The sequence below is a fragment of the Aedes aegypti genome, chromosome 3 (assembly GCF_002204515.2).
Source record: "Aedes aegypti strain LVP_AGWG chromosome 3, AaegL5.0 Primary Assembly, whole genome shotgun sequence".
In the NCBI taxonomy this organism is placed as follows: Eukaryota; Metazoa; Arthropoda; class Insecta; order Diptera; family Culicidae; genus Aedes; species Aedes aegypti.
The window spans coordinates 123,614,536-123,638,555 of NC_035109.1; the positions used below are offsets into that span (position 1 = coordinate 123,614,536).

The 24,020-nt window shown below is 38.5% G+C and overlaps 1 protein-coding gene across 2 annotated transcripts in view; it reads right to left on the reverse strand.

The window, feature by feature from the left end:
• LOC5577087 overlaps window positions 1–24,020 on the reverse strand; it is a 392,448-nt gene that overhangs the window by 152,688 nt on the left and 215,740 nt on the right. For both annotated transcript variants that reach the window (XM_021851308.1, XM_021851307.1), the window contains one exon: window positions 3,361–3,765. In XM_021851308.1, coding sequence (XP_021707000.1) covers window positions 3,361–3,765 — 405 coding nt within the window. The remainder of the gene's footprint in view (window positions 1–3,360; window positions 3,766–24,020) is intronic.

Genomic DNA, 24,020 nt, shown 5'->3' on the forward strand with positions numbered 1-24,020 from the left:
TTCTGGGGGGGCCTAGATGCTTCTGGAGGGGACCAGGCCCCCTGTTCCTACGCCAATGGAGACAGTCCAGGAGGGAGAGAGCATGCCTACGTAGGATTACTTCAGAAGTTTTTTAAAAGCTTCTCCAAAGATTTCTTCAGTACTTCATCTAGAATTTACTCCAGCAATTCCTTCCAGGAAATCGTCGAATAATTGCTTTCGTAAATTTACAGAGGTTTTTCCAGAAGTTCGTTAGGCGTTCAATTCAATTAACGATACAGGAATATCATCGGCTACAATTTTAGTGATTCCTGCACGAAATCCTATAGTAATTATCCCGGGGATTTTAACTTGGATTTCGTCAGAGAGTCCTACTAAACTATGTCTAGAAATTTTAGCAAAATGTTATCCTATAAGTACTTCAGTATTTCTGCTTCTCCAGCCATCTATCTCTCTTAGCTTGGTAAGTACGACACAGCCCTGTGATGAGCAAATTTAAAACATTAATTACGGAAAAATGACTGACTTTTAACAAAACATTTCCCGAATCTCGTTATTCACCCCTATTCTTGTTTACGGTGGATCAAACCTGGGAGATACTACACACGAAATATGAAACAACACTTATCCAGACTAGGGCTGTGCAAATATCGATATTATCGATAATATCGATTTTATCGGGCCTATATCATCGATACGATATTCGATATCTCATGACCCGATATTTTTCGATATCGATAAAACAATTGCCGATCCGATAATCAAAACTATTTTCATTGATTATATTGAAGAAATGAAACTGATTCAATGGAATTATAGATGTCCTCTGAGAATTGCATGTCGTAATCACATAATTCAAGAAATGCACTACATAATGCAAAAGTTGATGTGGAAAATTATCGATTTTGCTTTTACACCCATCTTTTAAAAATTACCGGATATCGGTTCAATACCGATAATTTCAAATCCGATATATCGCCGATACCGATATTGAATCAAAATGATATCACCGATACCGATAAATGCATATTGTGCACAGCCCTAATCCAGACTGCAAGATAACTCCAGCTCACCAACGACAATCAAGGCAGGCTTGAGGAAAATTGCTGGTGTTCTTTTGTTGTGCCCTTCGATTTTTCCGGACGAACATGTGAAAATGGCCAAAGTCTTCTGTGCATTTTTTTTTATTGGAATAGAGTAAAAATTTGCGTGTTTCAATACTTTATGTTCAATCCAAATAAAAGGTGATCTCGTGGCATTACTTTTGAATAAGCATGAAATGCATACCAGGAAGAATCAACACTAATCTTACTGATGTTGGTGTTAGTTTTCGTGAGCGGGCTAAAAAACGCTCAACAGCAACGTTTCAGTAAAAAAGGCTCAATACCTCGTGGACCCTTCTCTAACGTTTGTATGGAATTGGATTTGATTCGCTGCCTTTCTATACCTTTTTTGTGGATCCCACCGGGTGGGCTTCGTAGCCGTGCGGTTAGTGTCACCAGGCATTTAGCCGCATCGTGCTAAAGAGTGTGGGTTCGATTCCCGCTGCAGGCCGGAAAACTTTTCGTAAGAAACGTTCTCCGACTGTACCATTGGGCGTTGCATGCTAGTCCGTTGACTAGTGTGGTGCTTTCTTCAAAGGGCAAAATGCCCACTGGAAGCATTAACGTGTGGGTGTCTTAAAAAAAAAAAAGTATGATTTTCCGAGACAAATGCATACAAAACTTGTACTATACTGCATCGTGAAGAATCCTCTTTAACGGATTTTTAACAAACCCCATTAAAATTACGTCAATCGTAAGGGAAGGTTGCCCCTTGAGCATGGCGCCCTTCGTATTCTATATAGAGCCCCTCGTTAGAATGATATACAATAGTATTAATGGAGTCCTGATTGATAACATTTTTATCAAAATTGTGGCCTTCGCGGACGATATCAGTATAATTGTTCTGAATGATAGTGAATTTGACACGGATCTAGCGTAAATTTTTTTTCAGCATTTATTCAGAAATCAAACTCAATATTCAAAAATCTCAATTGTTGAGGCTCAACAACTGTAGATCAGGACCGCATATGTCAAAAGAAGTTCAAAAATTGAAAATATTGGGAGGAACCTCAGTCCAATCAGTTATCAGTCCAATACATGCAATCTTATATATTAAAGCTTAATAAACGATCTTAACATCCCTTCAAAAATAGAATCAGAATTACCCAATCTCGATTGGGAAAACATATGACAAAATATGAACCATGGATTTTTATCCACTGATGGACCGTGGAACAAATATGCGTAGAACGGTAGTTCGGTATTGGATAACTCAACTTGTTATCTTTTTGTAACTCAAATTTGCTCGAGATAATGCACCATAAAAAGGCAGTTCGATTTTGGCAACATGAAATTTAGGACATGTTGCCAAAATCGAATGGACACTGTACCTACTTCCAGCACGGCCTCCCATATCGCTACACCAGGGGGTCACCACAGCAGACTGTATCACAAATCGACCACGTTTGGATTGATGGAAGACATTTCTCATATATTATCAACCTAAAGTCGCATAAGAATATAGGTAAACAGTCGTTTACTTGTACAACTCACATCAAACTCGCACAAAAAGGAGCATAAAATCGTTTGACTGATGAGTTTTCTCGCATAAAACGCTCTGTTCTGAATTCATCTGTGCATTTTGTTTCGTTCCGTATGCTGATGACTTCCGATTTGGAAACGGTCTTCGACAAAGTTGTAGCGGATAATTATATCTAAGAGCATTAAAGTAGTTCTTACCCCCGAGGGCAAATGGGAAAATATTATAACTGTTTTGATGAATTACTTACTTTTCCCATAATATTTCCCATGCAAACTTTAAAGGGCTTTTGCAGCCTAAGTTTTGACCAAATTAGTTCAATTTTTTGAAGGATACTCTGATTTCGACGAATGGACGGTGTGGAGCTAAAACGATATTTTGAACCACCCTAATATGCATTGTAATTTCATCATCATGTATGCTCATATATCGCCTCTACTTTTATAAATAAGGAGACGTATAAGGCCATTTGACTAAATACATGTTTTTTTTTTCACATATAAGCATCGTATAACGAAAAAGGTGATTTTGTTATACGTACATTCTGGTTGTTGGACTATCGTGGCGCAAACATAAAATTGGACCAATGCGTTATTAGATTCCGAGACCATATGCTTTAAAACTTTGGAATACGTTTTATGGAACGAAGTACTAAAGAATTTCCTATATCTATTCAGCAAAGCTTCACACTGAAAAAGATTATCTCCACAACATTAAAACCTCATCAACGTCAAACACTGACTGTAATGAAATGGCAGTTATTCGCGTCTCTATCTTCAAACTCAATAAAATAATTACCTCCTCTTAGTGAGCGGTTAGAAGGCTGCCCTGTAGCAACACTATCTCCGCTCAGACTGTCATCGTTGTCATCGGCGAGTCCGTTGCCATCGTCATCGACGTCTAGTCGAATCTTGAGCAACCGCTCGCTAATGTGCCGATAGTCCCCGAGGTCAACTCCGTGCACCCGCCGCAGGACCAGCTTGAAGTGTTCGGTCAGAATCGTCAGCACCAGCAGGTTGCGGTTCGTTAGCCCGTCCTCGGTCCATATTCCGTCGCGGACGATTCCCTGGTAGAGGGCGTTGTTGCTGTTGAAGATGGTCCCAATCGTGTCCAGCAGGAGAATCTTCGTCCGGCGGAGCATCTTCAGCTGATTGATTGCGTTAATTGTTTGCGGTGAGTTGATTGACGAGCAGACGATTATCACTGAAAGCAGAGGAAGCGGAAAATTAGAATTTTCGGTTGACGCTGATTTGGATTTTCATCTGCCGAGGCGAAGGCGGGCCTGATGGGATTAGCTACGAGGTGTGAATTTGATGATGGTGGAGAAATTTGCTGACGAATTCAACCAAGAGGTTGTATAGTAGCAGATCAAAATTTAAATACATGTTTAGAATGGGGATTATGACTTTCCAGTAGCAAGACATTAAAATGGTTAATTTCTGGTTTATGTCCCAGCTGGAACGAAGCCTGCTTTTCAGCGAAGAGTTCAATGAGCACTTCTAAGTTAGTAACTGAGAGTTTTTTTTGCCTGAGGTGCCATTTTCACATTCGCATAATTTGTGGCAAGCTCGATGATACTGTATACTGAAAAGATCCTGGACAGACCGGGAATCGAACACAGCATGGCTTTGCTTTGTAGCTACGGATGGTACCCATAGGCATCTACACATAGGTGAATCGTAAAAAAAAATGCAGAATTAGCTCCCCACTGACCGAAGTTCATCCCTGCCAAAATTGAGAAAAAAAAAACAATCCCACGTAATTGGTCTTGAAAGCCAGCCCATGAATATTTCACATCCATTCTCGCAAAGAAGTCTCGTTTCCAGAAAAACATCTCACACTTGAGAAAGCATCATTCTTTATCCCCCATGGGATGATGAGACAAACTGTCCTTTTATAGCAGTAAATAAGAGCCACTCCGTGGTTCGTTCTCACTACATGGTAGCAGCTTTTCGACAGTGACTGTGATGTCGGTCAGTTAATCTAATTGTCTGTGTATGTTTATCCCGTTTCGGGGGTTTTTATTCATAGAATAACTAACACACACTTTTTTCGTCCGAACTGATGCTCATTCGTGCCGGATCGTTGGAAGTTTGTTGGATTCTGCCTCCACACCAATTATGGTTTACTCAAGTGTATTTTCCATAGGAACTAAGATAATTATGGTTTTCCAAAAGGTTGGCGACCTTTGTTATCAATTAAACTAAAATCGTAACATATCAGTAAGAACATGGGAAATGGTTTTGAAAAATAGAGGCTCTATTTGGTTATGTTCTCTTTCAATGATAACAATGTACCAATAGTATTTTTGGCAATTTATTCAGAACAGATCGGAAAATATTCCGAATATCTAGGTAGATATTCGCATACTAGAAGAATGTCAAAATTTGTTGAAACTAGAAAACAAATATATGAAGAATTAGAAGAATTCTATAATCTTTCAGATTTGATACAACAAGGAACGGAATCATTTACATTTGAGTTGATATTTCTTTCAGTGTATTCGATAGGTCTCTGGCATCAATCTGGATGGAAAACTGACAAGAAATTAGTGAGCTGTGAAATAACATTTTCATAAGCAACATTGCCTTGACCTTCCTGGAAATGAGCTGATGGCGGAGTGCGATGGTCGATGGTGATAAAGATGTTCGAGCTGTGATTTTTCGAAAGAACCACAGTGTTGTCCAATTAAGATAACTTTTATCTACGATGATAATGATTTCGTCGGTCGCCAATAAAAAAAAATCATTAGCGCGGGCGTACTTCGAACGAAAACCCGCACCAAGCAAATGATTCCTTGAAGTGCGTTGAGGCAATTATGTTTTAGATGAAAGCATGTGGATTGAGACTCAAATGTGATTCTAGGAATTAACCCTTTTGCCGGCAGCATCACTTGTATCACCAAAATATTAAAATTGCACTGACATTTTTGCTTTTTTTTTAATTTTTTTTTCATAGTTTTCAAAGTTAAAAAATCGGACGTCTCAGTAATTTGTTATTGATTTTTATATGAGTTATAAAACTTTGGCTATAATAATTGGGCTGATCTACAGGAATCACTGGATATATGCAGTAAAACATTGTAGCCATGATTTGTGTGTGCTGCTATCTATCGCGCCAGATGCAGCAATGTTGTCTGTTCAAAAGATAAATGAGCTGTAGAAGAATTTTCATTTGGATATAAATCAATAACTAGTTACTGAGTCGTCCGATTTGAAAACGGTCTTCGGCAAAGTTGTAGCTGATGAATGCATCTAACAGTATCAACGTAGCTCCAATCCCCAAAAGCACATGGGAAAACACTTCCCATAGTTATTCTCATATAAACTTTGAAGGGCTTGTGCAGTCTCAGTTTTCATCCGAATGAGTTCAAATTTTGTGAGGACACTCAGAATTTGATCTTTAATCGAATGAGCGGTGGGGAGCAAAAACGATTTTTGAACCACTCCAATGGTCATGTGAAATTCTTGGAAATAAGAAAAAGAACATATGCTAATTAATAAGAAAGGGCGGGGGAATATGCGTATCCTAAAGAAAAAAAAAATAAACTGTGAATATAGTCGTTCTTCTAATTTGAATTACGGTGAAGTCACATAAATAAGCTCGCAATGACAAAAAATAGTCATTGGATTGAGACAATCATATCTAAGGACTGGAACGCTCAAAAATTGGCTGACAAAAAAAGTAGTATTTTTCAGTCAAATTTCATAATACGGAAACCATTTTTTTTTTCTTTTGGTAGCTTAATTGGTCGGTGTTCAGACAGACCGGACTAGATGATATTTTGGTGTTCTAAAGATACTTCAAGGACTCCATCAATTCTGATTTTTCCGATGCTGTTTTGATACAGATATATTGTGAAATAGATAAGTTACACTATTACAGCGAATGATGCCAATATTTCGACATTTCGAATGCCTGACGTACGTTTTCCTGAATCCATAAAAAAACACTTGGTTCATTATGTCTGAATACCGACCAATTCATATATTTGAAGAAAAAAAAAGTTCGACCTTATTTGTCGCCGTACTCCAGTTCGATTTTAACTGTTGCTCGTTTTCCATGGACCATGACCCAATACCGTTTGATAGGGTGGAGTTCTGGGCTGTTGGAAGGATTGTGGTCTATGGGTACCAAAACCACGTTGTTCGCATCGTACCACTGGATTGATTTTTACCCATAGTGGCAGCTTGCCAAGTCTGGCCAGAAAAACAGAAGTTCTATTCAGATCACACGTTCATATGGCACGGAAGATTGTACCCCGATTGTCATAAAGTCATTTAGCATAAAGCCGTTTTGAATATGTCCGTGTCTGAAAATCCTTCCGTTACTTCCCAAGAAACTTCCGAAGCAACAAAAAAAGATATTCGAGCGAAGCTGAACCCATCGCAGTTTGCTGTAAAATATATTCGATGCCGCGAAAACGGTGAAGTTGAAGTCCGCTGTGAAAATAGTGCTATTGCATTAAAAATGCAACGGGCCGCAAGCGATAAACTTGCAACCGCATACGAAATTAGTCTGCAGGAAGCTCTAAGGCCTAGAGTAAAATTTCTGGTTTCTCTGAAGACCTTGTGGATACACAGTTGCTCGGTATGTTGAGAAGACAGAATAGAATCCCCGAATCTGCGAAACTAAAAGTGATTCGGTTGAATAAAAGTGAAAGAGGGAAGATCAGCACAATGTACGCAGTTCTTGAAGTTGACGCAAGTACATTTGACTTGCTTGTGAGAATGCGGCGCGTTATTATCGATTGGGACAAATGTCAAGTGACGGAGGCAATCAATTTGAACAGATGCTTTCATTGCTCTGAATACGGTCACATAGCTTCCACCTGCAGTAAACCCGTATGATGTCCTAAGTGCGGTGAACCGCATGAAGCACACGAGTGTATGTCCGATTTTTTGAAATGTGTCAAATGTGATCTGAGAAACCGGGAACTAAAGGTGTCACCTGAGGAACAATTGGATGTATGTCATTCGACATGTGGTACAAATTGCCCAATATATCAGAAACGTTTACAGCGTCTGCGTCAACGGATCGATTATTCCATATAGCAATCAGGGCTAATCAACGGTGTACAAGCCGTGGCAGATCATCCATCGTTGGAAAACAGTTTATCAGTAGCAGTGGTGAACCCTGCTTTGTCAGGTAAAATAATAAATAGTATATGTCCTGCCGAGGTGTTTGATACTACACAGCACTTAAGTGGATTTGTATTCCAGTACTCCTTAAATCCCGTCGATGGGATGTCAGCCTACTGTTCCAGCTTCGATATGGATCATGAAACAGTTGAGAACCCTGTTTCGCCAGGTAAAATTAAGAGTATATGCTCTGCCGAAGCGCTTGATATTGCACCGCACTCAAATGAGACCTTCCCCCAGGACCACGTGAACGTTGACGGTATCAGCATTTACTACCAGAATGTACGGGGCTACGTACAAAGATCGACCATTTCTACACATCTGTCTGCGATTCTGAACAAGACGTCGTGATCCTCACCGAGACGTGGCTGAACGACCATTTCCATTCCTGTCAACTGTTTGGGAGCGAATACAGTATTTATCGCCTTGATCGTGATCCTGTTGCTACAGGCAAGATGCGTGGTGGTGGAGTACTTATTGCAGTCTCTAACCGCTTCAGCTCTTCAGAATTGATTGTTGAGGATAACTGCGGATTGGAACAGCTCTGGGTTAGCCTTAATGGTGGCTCAAGGAAAATGTTTTTTGGCGTTGTATACATTCCTCCAGATGAATCCTGCTCCGTTTCACTCATTGTACACCATGTGAACTGTGTCTGTGAAATTTCAGAGAAACTGCAGCCTCAAGATTTTCTCCTCATGTTCGGCGATTATAATCAACCGGGTTTGCTTTGGAAGATTTCGGATTCCGGTACGGTTTGTGTAGATTCCGATGCCTCTACATTCAGTGTGACAAATACTGCACTTATTGATGGTATGGCGATACTCGATATGACCCAGATGAGTAACTTACCTAACCGAATGAATCGTACCTTGGATTTGTTGTTTGTCAATAGTAGCGCATTAAATCAGTGCGAAGTTATGCTGGCTGCTGACATGCTAGTCGATGCTGACGAGTTCCTTCCTCCTGTTTCGGTCAGTTTGAAATGTCCTCCACTTGTTCGCTTCACAGAAATAGTGGATGATGAGAAACTTGATTTTCGTCGTACTGATTATGCTGGTCTCAATGCGGCCTTGATGGCTGTCGACTGGTCTTTCTTGGAATTATCCAATGTTAATAGAACTGTGGAACTTTTCAATCAGTGCGTGAATAATCTGCTAGTCCAGTTTGTACCTAAGATTCGAAAGAAACAGAGGCCAGTTTGGTCAAACTCTCGACTGCGAATGCTAAAACGTAGAAGGGCTGCTTTAAAAAGATATTGCCACGACCGAAATGAATTGACGAAACGAAATTTTTCAAGAGCCAGCAATCGCTACAGGAATTATAACCGATACCTCTATTCAGAATACGTACGTCAAAAACAGAACGATTTGAAAAGCAATCCGAAACGGTTCTGGTCATTCGTTAACGAGAAACGCAAAGAATCTGGCCTACCAGCTCAAATGGTGTATGGTGATACGACGTCGTCATCTCTTAGTGAAACATGCAATTTATTTGCGAAACACTTTTCCAGCGTCTTTAAGACTAGCAACCTCAATGGTCAGCAGATCGATGAAGCTCTCAAGTGTGTTCCAGTTGGTGTTTGTGACATCAACATTACCAGCTTTTCGAAACAAGAAGTCCAATTAGCTATTAATCAACTTAAACCGTCCAACTCCCCTGGGTCCGATGGAATACCTTCTAGTGTACTTCGAAACTGCGCTAACTCGTTAATGAAGCCGTTGCAGACAATCATCAATCAGTCCCTCTTTCAAGGCGTTTTTCCGGAGGATTGGAAACGGTCTGTTATTTTCCCCGTATTCAAAAACGGCAACCGCAGTCTTGTTACCAACTATCGTGGAATCACCTCGCTCTGCGCGGGGTCGAAACTTTTTGAAATTTTCATTGGCCAGTCTATGCAGCGTTCAGTTGCGCATTATATTTCAACTGATCAGCACGGATTTTATCCTGGTCGTTCGATCAACACCAACTTAATTGAGTTTAGCTCCTTCTGCTTGCGCCACATGGAGAACGGAGCACAGATCGACACAGTTTATACTGACATCAAAGCCGCCTTTGATCGCGTACTATTGGCTAAGTTCAGCCGTTTAGGTGCCTCCGACAAATTTGTGCAATGGTTGGAATCTTACCTTTCCAATCGTTCACTGTCTGTGAAACTTGGAAATGCTGAGTCGTGGAGCTTTTACAGTACCTCTGGAGTTCCACAGGGTAGCAACGTTGGACCGCTTCTTTTTTCGATCTTCTTCAATGATGTGTGCTTAGTACTTCCTAAAGGATGCAAAATTGTTTATGCTGATGACGTCAAAATCTATTTAGATGTCCGAACAGCTGATGACTGCAGATACCTACAACAACTTATCGATATTTTCTCCGACTGGTGTACTGCAAACCGACTTGGTGTTAGTGTTTCAAAATGCTATGTAATCAGTTTCACTAGAAAGAAGTCACCATTCTCAGTAAACACAAACTCGTATACGATAGCGCATAAGAGTACAAATGTGGAGGCGATATACGTACATGCGCCATAAGGCTGCGTGCAAGATGTGCGTATATCGCCTCCACATTTGTACTCTTATATCCCATCATATACGATGGTGTGTTTACTGGGTTGATCTACAGTTACACGTTGTTGAACGAACCCATCAAGCGTGAATCGATTGTTAAAGATCTTGGTGTTTTGCTGGATTGCGGTATGACATTTCAAGATCACTATAGCGCCATCATAGCTAAAGCCAACAAAAATCTCGGATTTATCATGCGAACTACAAAAGACTTTGATGATCCGTACTGTCTGAGAGCCTCTACTATTCGTTGGTGCGGGCAGTGCTCGAGGCAGCTGCAATTATCTGGAGCCCCTACACCGATATTTGGTCGAACAGAATTGAAGCGGTACAGAAGAAGTTCATCAGATTTGCACTTCGTCGTCTTCATTGGACGAACACCTTCCCCCGTACGAAAACCGTTGCTTGCTACTGGGCATGGAGTCCTTAACCAAAAGACGACGGAACACTCACGCCGTATTTGTAGCTAAGCTGCTCAAAGGGGAAATCGATGCCCCAAATATTTTAACGAACCTCAAGAGTTCTGCGGTACCGAAACTTTTTACGACTTCCTTTCCACCGGACAGCTTATGGAAAACATGAACCAATAAGTGCCATGTGCGAAATTTTTAATTCTGTGTACTATCTTTTCGATTTTAATGTTAGCAGTGAAGTCTTTAAATGTCGTTTGCGTAGTCTTAACTAGTTTAATATTGTCAATTTTTTTTATCATGTAGACCTAGAAGTCAGATGATGTAAACCCAAATAAATAAATAAAATTGCGTTCAGAATCATCTAAGTAACTACAGTAATCGATTCCTCTTTTCTTTAAAAGAAGGCAAAATTTATTTATATTTTAAATCAACAATTTATATCTATTATAACGATTACATCAAGTTTAGAAAGAACATCCAATGTTTGGAAGAAGAATTCGTGCTTAATATATTAAAATCTCCAAAGCAAAAAATATTCCAATAGCGAAAGAAGAAATTATATTTGTAAGAAGCGTGATTTCTAGATAAATAATAAATTACTATTGGCAATAACTTTCCTAGTATGTTTTAATTTATTCAAGAGCATATGATTGTTGAATAAAGTGTCATTTGTATCAATTGAATCCAAATTAAGCCTGATGTCGGGGATAGGGATTCAACAGAAACGTAAAAACGAATGTCATCTTAAGAAGTCCTTGGTTTCAGGCGCATTGTGCCAAACGACATTATGCCCAATGACCTACCACCACAGTGATTTTTTTTGCCGATTTTGTGATCGAGATAGAATAGCGTCTAAACTGTTGGTTTTAGTGAAAAAGTTTATTCAGAGAAGTTTCTTGATTTGTACAAGCGCTTCTTTTGATACTAGCGGCCAGGTGATTAAATCACCAAAAAGTGAGATAAAAAAATATTTTTTTTACCTGTTCGAGATAGACGGTCGGTGTCTTCAGCAAAGTTGTAGCAACTGTTAATTCAAGAACCTTGTCTAACCCACCAAATTTCTATCTTTTATACATTACAAGATATGTAATTTTATCTTGAAATGACCCTTAAAAATCAAAATTTTAGTATAACTTTTTTCTACGATTTTTGACATTTTTTGTGTCTTCTACAAAATTGTTCAACTACCAAAACTACATGTTTTTGCTGAACATTGCAACTTGCTATCTCTTTTGATAAAATAGTTATTTTCAAATAATCGAGCCATTTCGTTTGTTACGCAACTTTCATTTGTGGCGCTACCATGTAATGTCTTCGTTCCTTTCAAAATCTTGCGATACGCGACATAGCTAATGAAAATCCTCTTCGTGTTATACAAATTATTCTATGATGTAGGAACAAAATTAAAAAAAAAAAACTATCGAGAATAATATGTGTGCTGACACTTCTATAGTGAATGTAAATTTCACTTATACTTATACAGACAAAGTATTTGCTGATTTGATATAAAACTGTAACAGTGAACGCCGATTGGACATGAATCAGAACTTTAAGGACATATAGAAAGGAACCCCTGTCATGGCAGGGAAAATGGCCTCCTCACACATACAAACACATTTGCCGGCGGTTCACATTTTTTTTCTCAAAATATTTCACTTACCTAATATTATTCACTCCCATTCACTGCTAACTGTACATCAGAACACTGTTATGTTATCATTGTTGTAGTTAAAGTAACTCATAACTAGCCTAATTTCACAAATCGTGCTAATTTTCAACACGAGCGACGAACATTCTCTCGTTTGTTTATACTTACTCACCCGCTAACGAAAAATACTTTTTGCCCAATGTTATCATTTCCGCTACACGTAGAACTCCGTACTCAGTTTACTTTCATTAATTATTTATTGAAAGATACCTTCTCATTGATTTCTGATGGGTACAACATAAAACTTTACAGAACCGTGCTCAAAAAAATCACCCGTTCTCAACTTTCCGCTTTTTTTATTTTTCTTATATCAAGTCGGCTGCACGCTTGCAGTGCCGTCAGGAATGTTGATGGTTAGGCATGATGTCAAGCAGTATTATTCAGTTGAAATTGAAAAGACTGGAACTGATGCTGGGATTACTGGCAACGGAATCTTATTAATTGTAATTACACTATTACCAACTAGTAAGAGAATATATTTTGTGTACCACTGCTTTGAAACGGAAGTTTACGGATTCAAAGGAGTTTCACCTTAAATTCAGTGCATATTATTGAATTCTGTTATAACTGCTAGAAACTCTGTGAATTCAGTGAGAACTGTTGAAAAATGTCTGGTTCAACAAATACAGGTATAGATTTGATTACAAATTAGTTGTACCTATCCTTATTATCATGATTTATCATTTTCATTTGTTTGTTTAATTTGTTTACCGGCAAAACAGACCGATGCTCCGAGTAGGAGCTATAAAATGCATTTTTATGGTTTAACTAGTTTAAACATAAAAATCAATAGACCGCTTCTGGCCAAAAGTTCTTAGTGTCATTTGAAAGTGAAAAAATAGTCCTTTCAGATTCGCAAATCGCTATATGCGTCAATCTGCGCCCAAACTAATGCTACTAGTCCAAAAAAACCCCATAAAAATCGATTATTTAAAAATAACTATTTTACCATAAGAGATAGCAAGTTGAAATGTTCAGCAAAACATGTAGTTTTAGTAGTTGAACAATTTTGTAGAAGACACAAAAAATGTCAAAAATAGTAGAAAAAAGTTATACTAAAATTTTGATTTTTAAGCGTCATTTTAAGATAAAATTACATATCTTGTAATGTATAAGAGATAGAAATTTGGTGTGTTAGACAAAGTGTCTTGAATTAACACGTGCTACAACTTTGCTGAAGACACCGACCGTCTATAGCGAACAGGTAAAAAATTTTTTTTATCTCACTTTTAGGTGATTTAATCACCTGGCCGCTAGTATCAAAAGAAGCGCTTTTACAAATCAAGAAACTTTTCTGAACAAACTTTTTCACTAAAACCAACGGTTTAGACCAGTGTTTCCCAAACTTTTTAGACTTTCGCCCCCTTGAGACCAATATTTTTTTGGAATCGCCCCCCTGATTCGAACATTACGTACAGAAAATTAATCAAATTAAAAAGGTATTGCATTTTAAGTGTGATAAAATTGTCAATTATTTGGGATTTTGAAGCATTCATATATGCCAAAAAATGTCCACGACTTGTATATCGATAAAAATTGCATGCAACTGTCACATGCATCGAGTTCTGGTATCAACAAATCTAACCGAGATATTCCTATGAATTTACATAACCAAAATTTATGAAAATGATCAACTGATCAGTTTTTTATGGTTCTTTATTTTTTTGATAAATTTTGATTTATTTTTATGTTTCTAAAGCTGTAGAGAGTTTTAAAATTTTTGGGTAATTTATGTTATTTTGGAAATATGACTATTCTAAAAATGGGTCAATGCCAAATTGAAATGAAAAAAATCATTCAATTTTGAAAAAGAAATATGGAAATCACTGCAATACAACATTAAGAAGGGGTTTTTTTTTGAATTCAATACAACTCAGTTTTTATCAGAACTTATGCTTGTAATTCGATGTCCCCAAGTCATATCTTCAGGTTTGTTATTATGCCTTTGACATTCAGTGGTTTTATCATTAGAACTTGATTTCTGTCTGTCAAATGCTCTTGAATTTATTTTTAAAATTAATTGTACTACAGTGAAACCTCCATGAGTCGATATTGAAGGGACCATCGACTCATGGAAATATCGAGTCATGGAACAGCAATCCTTTGTGAAGCTGCTTGTAGGGACCATCATAGTAACCATGAAATTTTGTTTTTGGTATGGTTCCATGAGTCGATATCGAATCATGGAACATCGACTCATGGAGGTATCACTGTATAAATGTTGATTAAAATGCGTGTAACCAAGATATCAAAATGAGTGCCGTTAAACAAATCCATGAAAAATTGGATGCCACCAATAAATTAATTTGCAGCCTTATTATAATCATTTCCTACAAAAAAGGCATGGAACTTTTTTTTCGATGCTTATATTAATTAAAAAAAAATACCTTAAGTTTTCACATGTCTCATTATTCTAAAATACTTTCAATGTAATCTAATCATAGAATCATTCAGAAGAGTTGACAGAATCCATAACAAAAACCATTTATTTGAATAATTCTCAAGTTGTGGTTATCATAAAATAAAAACAAGCATGTTCAGAGGAACCTACGTACTCATAAAGATAAATAAATTGGATTTAAATAAACGGAAGAATCTAAATTCTTCAGATGTCTCAGAGTAGACATATTCTTCAATTCAGTTTCTATTTTGAATCGGTCATTTGCCAAATTTAAAACAACAATTTTCTCCAGAAAGAACTAAAATTCTACAGTTTTGATCGCATTCTTCGTCCATTTCTATTACCAATTATGATAAACAAATGTTCTTTTTTTATTGATCCATTGGGGAAAAAATGCTTTTCGACAAATGATCGATTGTTGAGCCTTAGAACAGTGTTTTTAACAATGCTCAAAATGTTTTTTTTAATGCTTCCATTCTAGAACTTTCGCCCCCTTTCTAGCTTTTTCGCCCCCAAATTCAGATTTACAAATTTTCGCCCCCTTGGAACTGAAAATCGCCCCCCGGGGGGCGAATTCGCCCACTTTGGGAATCACTGGTTTAGACGCTATTCTGTTTCTATCACAAAATCGGCAAAAAAATCACTGTGCCACCGCAGGGTATATTTGTTTCCTATTTATTATGTAGATATGCAGCAGTCATATCGTTTGAGTTTGTTATATAACATTTTAACAAGAAATGGTATAGCCCAGTATTTATTAAACTGCGCCGCGGCACCTTGGCCTGCCGTAAAACTTGTCCAAGAGCACCGTGAATTGATGTATAATATAGATATCAGCTCATTATGATTCAACTTCTCCGATTGCCATAATAACAAATTTATGTCATATTCAATTCAACTACTGTTTTAATTCCAATGTTGACAAAGTCATAATAACCCTAAGCTATTAAAAATTTGTTGATTTTTTAGGGGTGAAATCGATATGGAAGCCGACAATGTTTCTTAAATAGAATTATCATTATCAGAGAAGTGCTGCTTTCATTTAAAGTCTTGTTTTTCACTGTGAAAAAACTTTAAAATTTGCCTGATTGACATAGTTCGGTTTTTGAAATCAATTGCTTTCAAACGCAAAGGCATTGAAAGCATCAAAAACATTAAAAGCATTAGAAGCATTAAAAGCATTGAAAACAATAAAAGCATCGAAAGCCTTTTTCATTCTCGCTCAAGCCGTTAACTACGTTCACCCATATAGTTGAACGAGATTTAAGGCTTTAGGTGATTATAAAACGAAGCCAAACTTTGAATTTTCAAGTGCACAAGACGAGAGAATCTGACAACAGTTCGCGTTGAAAACCAATCAAATTGCTTGCTTACTGGTGGTGACCAATGGGATAGATTTTCAACGCAGAGCGCTGTTTGGTTCTCAAGTCTTGTGCTCTTGAAAATTTGAGGTATGGCTTCGTTCTATAATTACCTTAAGCGGTGGTGAAGAAACCGCTTATAAGAGCATTAAATCATTAAAATTATAACAATTATTAAAAGCATTGGAAACATTAGAAGCATTAAACAATTTTAAGCATTGGGAGTATTACAAGCATTCATGTATCTTAACGTTATGTTTTGCTTAAAAGGCTGTTTTTCAGATTCATTTAAAAATTTACCTTGTCAGATTCATTTAAAAATCTAACTTGACGTGTTTTCTTCCACATATTAATGATATTAAAATAAATTAAGGGCAGTTATTAATAAAAATGCAAGTATACTGCAAACATACTCAAACCCCAAAGCCGTTTCCACAAATCAAATGAAGTTAAGGACTATTTAATTTCAAATAATCTAGCTTATTCTATCTGATAGAGAAATGAACGCAAGATATTGTTAAGATTTCTAAACGTTTCTAAAAGAGAACACAAAAATAATAATTGTTTGAAAATTATGCCAACACTGATTTATGATTTGGAACCCCTTTAAATCAGACGTTGTGTATGGAAACCTGAGTTTCGATTGTCAGAACTTTGATTCCACTCGAGTGGAATCAAAGTTCTGACAATCGAAACCTGATATTGACTTCATTGACATTAGACATAAAAAAAATCTGAAGTAAATATTAACGTTTTCTTCCTGGAGCTTCTTTGAGCTTAATTTGATGTTCTTAGATCTAATAAATAGGTCGCAGCTATTTGTTAGATCTCACAAAAGCTAAATATGCTTTTACTTAGCCTACCCGGAAAGGTTAAGATCACTGTATCGAAATAATACTGATAATATTAGTTAACAGTTTTCTAGACTATCTCGATTCAAAACGTCTAAGGATAGAAAAGAAGCTTGAAAGTAACAGAATATTTGAAGAAAAAACAATTTTATGTTTCAAATTAAAACACATAGGGTAAGTGTTCCCTTAGTTGTGGGTGTTCCTATAGTTGCAGTAGTGCCGTTTTCACTGATTTTATTACATTAGCCACAGAACCGACACTGCCAATCGACGTATTGGCTTGTTGATACACGGCACAGTTGAAAAGATTGAACGCACATTTTGCTTTAAAACTGATTAAATGTCAATGGATGGAATGTGGAGGTATTATATTTTACTGACATGCCGTGGATTAGTGTGATTATAGTTATTTATGCAACAAGTTGCAAAATGATGATTTTTTCAGCACGAGTTGTACATTTATCCAACGAGGCTCGCCGAGTTGGATAAATACAACGAGTGCTGAAAAAATCGAGTTTTGCAACGAGTTGCATACAACATTTTTTGCTATTTCGAAAAATGCCGTTTCAACTCGATGAACTCTAAATGCAACAAACATTGCAAGAGAACCCACATGGGCATACAGCCATGCGTAGTTTCAATTCAGTATTTTTCAATCACGTAGGCTGTGACACAGTAGTACCAATGAATGTCACAATGGACCAATGCACGAGTTCACTATTTGACGTCTCAGCGGTGCCGTGTTATTTATGTGACCATGGAAACTAGTGAATTCGGCACCGCTCAAACGTCAAATTGATGAACTCGTGCATCGGTCCATTCTTCTCGTTCCCATCAGTATCATGCAGATCTATATTCCCTATGGATCAATGCACGAGTTCACTAATTTGACGTTTCAGCGGTGCCGAATTCACTCGTTGCCATGGTCACGTAAATAACACGGCACCGCTCAAACGTCAAATGGTAAACTCGTGCATCGGTCCATTAGAGGAATGAACAGGTAAGAAAGCACAGTGACTACAAATGCTGGACGATCCGACCCCACATCAGTATCGCCAACCTGTGTCGGTGCCTGATCGCACAACGGATGTAGACTCTAGTGAAGTGACTCGCCGTGTAAACCAAATGGAAAGTCACTTCGCTCGAGTCGAGAATTGTCACCTCGCTATAGCACACAGACAATTCTCACCTCACGCCAGACATAGAACAAACCCAAGAATTAGATGCAATTGTTCTTTTTCTGTGCGGCATGTAAGGCAAGACGAGTCGGTGAGGTGTCGACTCGCTTCCATTTGATAAACATTAGTCGCATCACGTCACCCGAGGTGAGAACGACTCGTCTCGACTCACACGCCGTGTACAATAAGCATGGAATGAAGAGACTAGGACACTGGGTTGTTCGGTTGACGCCTACCAAAACAGTACTGAAAAGTGCTACTTTTCAGTACTGAAAAGAGTGCTGAAAAGTAGCACTTTTCAGAACTGTTTTATTTGGTAGGAAAAGTAGGCCGTTATGTTGATCAACTTCTCAATGAAAAGTTTATTGATTTGCAACGGAATTGCAAAAAATATTTTTTCTCATTAAGTCAATGGTCGTTACTTACCGTTACAACATTAACTTGTGCATAAAATGCGCTTCATGAATTTAGGCGGTTAAATGAAGTTCAACAGTACTTAGTACCTCCACTATTGGTACATCTACCCTATATTTAGCAGCATTTTTAAAGCAATATTTTCTCTGGATTTTTGAAAAATTTCTAGCAACAATGCTTGCTACAAGCAAGTTTTATGTATCTTGGAAAAGAATCTGTGACAAAAAAGACGAAAACCAAAAGGTCTAAGAACAAAATAGAATGTATCAAAGATCGAAAAATCTATTTCGAAAGAAGTAAACAATTCCCATCAAGCGAATCATTTTAGACCTTTTGTTGTTTTGACCTAATATATTTTGACGTTTTGTCATTCGACCTGTTGGCCATAAACCGAAGGAAAAAATATAAAAAAGAGAGAAAGTTTTTTTTTTATGAATTAAATGAATTAAACATTCAAATATTTTAATTTGAAATGATTGCATGTATTATTCTCACTCACGGCAGGTAGTCCCATAATCCGAGGAATGGTGTCGATGAATATACAATTTGGGATTTTTGCACTTAAAAAGGAAATTAACATTTGACCCAATTTCGGTAGCAATCTGCGATGTTCGATTACGCGTGCTGTGGTCGCTTAACGTAGATTGTCACATATAGAGGGAGAATGCGCTGAACGATGAAAAAGCCAGAGATCAATGATTGATGAGTTGAAATTGTTATGCAAATTAGTTGTAAATATTATGCAAATCAATTTAATAAATTATTAAATCACCATACCAAAGCTATCATAAGATAATTACCCCCGCACTAAGTTATCAATTAGTTATGCATGTTAATCTCCGACTTCAATCGAGCTTCTTTAATTCCAGGAATGGACAACTGCAAGCATAAAATAATTTCCTTGCCTTCAATTTGATATTCCTCCATATCTGCAATTATGAAAATTTTCCGAAGGATGTGGAAGAAGCAAAACCTTAGGAACATACAAAAATTCCAAAATGGAATGGATTGAGATGAATTTGGCAATAAACATGATGCACGAATATTAAAATGGTTTTACGTTAACATCAGCTCTTAGTTAAACGTGTATTCGATTTCAAAACTTCAAATAAGTAATGAAAACTAATATCACATCGAAGGCAAAACATTGATTGTATCTCGTTTGTTTTACCAGTGAAACCTCTTATTTCGTCCCTCCAAAGTGCCAAGAATTGATTTTAACACATTTAAATTATTTTCCGCCCCGCCATTACTAGACTAGGGCAAGTCACTGCATCTTGCAGGCTGACCGTGATATTTTGCTTTCGAAGGAAACAGATGTGTTTAATGGAGAAAGTTTTTTTTATCCAGTGATTTTCATTCTACGTGCCTTTCCGTATAGTGCTAGGATGGTTGGTCTTGTTTTATAATCTTTGTCATTTAGTTTTGTAAATGCAGATCTAAGATATAAAATTCTCCGTTTGTTCTCGTTTTTGCACAACAGTGATATGGGATTGATACGTTTAGTACTATATTTTTGCCAGTGAACCCATAAAACCTAATAAATTGTTTCGTTTGGTGACTATTCCGTAGAGATAAAAAATCAAAATTATTGGAAATGCAGTTCCATGGCACACAACAACCTTTCCCATCAAAACAACCGCAGGGTCATTGAAATGAAATCACTAGAAATGTATTCCAGTTTATTGGAACGTGCTTTCCCACGACCGACCGAGTAATGGCATTCCAATTTATCAATGTTTCCACTGTCGATTCTGAGAAAAGTCCTTATTGTTCAACAATTGATGTCGATACAGAATAATTTGAGGTCACCGTTCACTTGGGACAGAGAGAGAGAGAGAGAGAGAGAGAGGGTGGGGGTGGCAGTCCGTTTCCGATGAGTACAAGCGAGAGAACATCGAAAGGATAATTTATTCAAGGGGATTTGACGCCGAACGGACGTGCCAATGGCGGAAAAGTACCCTCTTCCGGTAAATTTCAAGAGTCACACAGTAATAATGAAGTGATTGATTGGACGGTTGCTGTATCTGCATATCGCTGTGAAAAATCAGTGTGTAAAGGCATTGATCAAAACACGGCAATTAATCGCTGCGTTTTCACTGTAAATTCGCTTGAAATGCAAAACACGGTTGGGGTGGGTGTACCAGTATTCGTCACGCTAAGGGAAACTATTTTTATAAAATCAATCATTGGACTTATGAATATTGTCAATATGATGAACGATAACTTAAAATTATGCATGTTTTTAATTGTGAATCGTGGTTTACGGCTAACCAGCCGAGTGGAAGTTTAACAACTACCGAAAAGCTAAACATTAGATATAATTTGCAATTGGATTAGATGGACAAATTGATGTGAATATTAGCGAAAAAGTTACACGTCTTCTCAGTGAGAACCGAACTCACGACTCCCTAATATCTAGTTAGGGCGCGTTACCCCTACGCCATGAGAGGACTCATGAACGCAGAAGTTAACCTGAATTCGATTTCAGCTCAATAATCACGTGGTCCTTTTTCGCAAAGTGCACCTCTTTCGGAAGAATTAGATGCCCATCCAAACACAACGCTTTCTATATATATCCAATGCCTAGCCCGAGAGCGCATTGTTTTTTAGGTATAGGAATAGCACACTACACTAGCCAGCAACTGCGCTGGCTGAGGTATCTATTGTGTGGGCTTCCAATGTCCATCTAATCCAATTGTTTTCTGTCCATCTAATCCAATTGCAAATTATATCTAATGTTTAGCTTTTCGGTAGTTGTTAAACTTCCACTCGGCTGGTTAGCCGTAAACCACGATTCATAATTAAAAACATGTATTTATCGAGCAATGGACTCATGTTCCGTAACCAGTCGTTTGAGAACGTCGCGATTCATTGGAAGACCACACAATAGATACCTCAGCCAGCGCAGTTGATGGCTAGTGTATTGTGCTATTCCTATACCTAAAAAACAATGCGCTCTCGGGCTAGGCATTGGATATATATAGAAAGCGTTGTGTTTGGATGGGCATCTAATTCTTCCGAAAGAGGTGCACTTTGCGAAAAAGGACCACGTGATTATTGAGCTGAAATCGAATTCAGGTTAACTTCTGCGTTCATGAGTCCTCTCATGGCGTAGTGGTAACGCGCCCCAACTAGAGATTGGGGAGTCGTGAGTTCGATTCTCACTGAGAAGACGTGTAACTTTTTCGCAAATCTTCACATCAATTTGTCCATCTAATCCAATTGCAAATTATATCTAATGTTTAGCTTTTCGGTAGTTTTTAAATTATGTTTTGCAGGAAAATATATAAAAACTAATCCGAAACATTGTTTTTGTGTGTATACCTGGGGTGGCGAGTACTGGATCACATGCACCAGTATTCGCCATGTTTTTTTACTTCGGTTCCTGAATTCACCATCTCCGTTAGTATATTATGGAAGGTGTTGAATTCAGGAACACCATGGCAGAATAAGGTGAATGGAGATGGAAATAAAGTTGTAAGGATTATACCTACCTTGATACCTTGATGGTTACAGTGTAGCGTCACGCCATTTCCGGGCGTATTGTAGAGCTCCATCTTTGTCGGTCTTGGGCGAAACTTCTCCAGTTTCCCCTAACGTTTAGGGTCGCCAGGTCCTCTTCTATTGCGTACAGCCAGCGTATTCTTGGTCTTCCCCAAAGCTGCCGACCTCTACCTGGTTTACTGCTGAATATTATTTTCGCAATTCTTTCATCCGACATTCGCACTAAGTGACCAGCCTACTGAAGTCTGCCGTATTTTACACGCTTGATAATATTCGCATCTTTGTACACTTGATACAACTCGTGATTCATGCGTCTGCGCCACACACCATTTTCGAGTTTCCCACCGAGTATTGTCCGCAGCACTTCACGCTCGAAAACACCGACAGTTTGCCTGTCTGCCTCTTTTAACGTCCACGCTTCGTGCCCATAGAGAGCCACCGGAAAAATCAATGTTTTATACAGGGCGAATTTTGTTTCCGTTTGCCAGCTGTGAGACCTAAGTTGGTTACGTAGTCCGTAAAAGGCCCTATTCGCAGCCGCAACACGTCTTTTCACTTCGCGGGAAACGTCGTTGTCACATGCCACAAGTGTTCCAAGGTAAACAAATTCACATCCCCATAAGATACTACCTCAGTACCTACACCACCATACCTGACTCTATCTTTACCTGCAACCATGTACTTCGTTTTGGTAGAATTAATGGTCAGGCCTATCCTCACTGTCTCCTTCTTCAGAGACACGAATGCCTCTTCTACTGACCTGCGATCGATTCCAATCAGGTCTATATCGTCCGTAAAGCCAAAGAGCATGTGCGACTTTGTGATAATAGTGCCATTTCTCTGCACGCCAGATCTCCTAATGGCACCCTTGAGTGCAATGTTGAACAGTAAATTCGAAAGTGCGTCTCCCTGCTTCAGCCCGTTTAACGTCACGAACGAGGTTGACACCTCGTCTGCGATCCGAACTCTTGATTTCGAACCATCCAGCGTAGCACGCATCAGCCTAATTAGTTTCGCCGGAAAACTATGTTCACACATTATTTGCCACAGCTCATTTCCTTTCACTGAGTCGTACGCTGCCTTGAAATCAATAAACAGATGGTGAGTCTGCAAGTTATACTCCCGGAATTTAGCTAAGATTATTCGCAAGCTAAACATCTGATCTGCTGTCGAACGGCCCTCACGAAAACCAGCTTAGTGTTCGCCGACGAAGGACTTCTCGAGCGGTCTCAGTCTGTTAAACAGGATGCGCGACAGAATTTTGGACGCCAAATTCAGCAGGGTAATTCCTCTGTAATTGGCACACTCCAGTCTGTGCCCTTTCTTGTAGATTCCAGGCCATCCAACAATCCCGTGGGCTATTCTTCGTCCTCCCATACCTTCAGAAGTACTCGGTGGATCGACTGATAAAGCTGTGATTGAGAAGCTCGACCGGGATCTCGTCCTTCCCAGCAGCCTTACAGTTCTTCAGCTTGCTTATAGCCTTTTTAACCTCTCCTATTGTCGGTAGGTCCACAGCTTGATCGTCATCATCAATGTTTATCCTGTTCCTTGCTACATTTCCATTTTCACCGTTCAACAATTGCTGAAAGTGCTCCTTCCACCTGGCAGCCACCGCCGTTTTATCGTTCAGAAAATTCCCTTCTCGATCATTTCACATGGCGGGCACTGGTACGGTATTGTGCCGCGCACCATTGACCGTTGCATAGAATCTCCGCATATCATTCCGGTTCATGCTTTCTTGTGCTTCAGCTACCACACTTTCTTCGTGCTGCCTTTTCTTTCTGCGGTGGATTCGCTTTTCGTCGGCTCTCGCTGCCCTGTACCGCTCTCTGTTCTGTCGGGTACCGGCCACAAGCATACGGCTTCTGGCGACGTTCTTCATGTCTGTCACCCTCTGGCACTCTTCATCGAACCAGTCGTTTC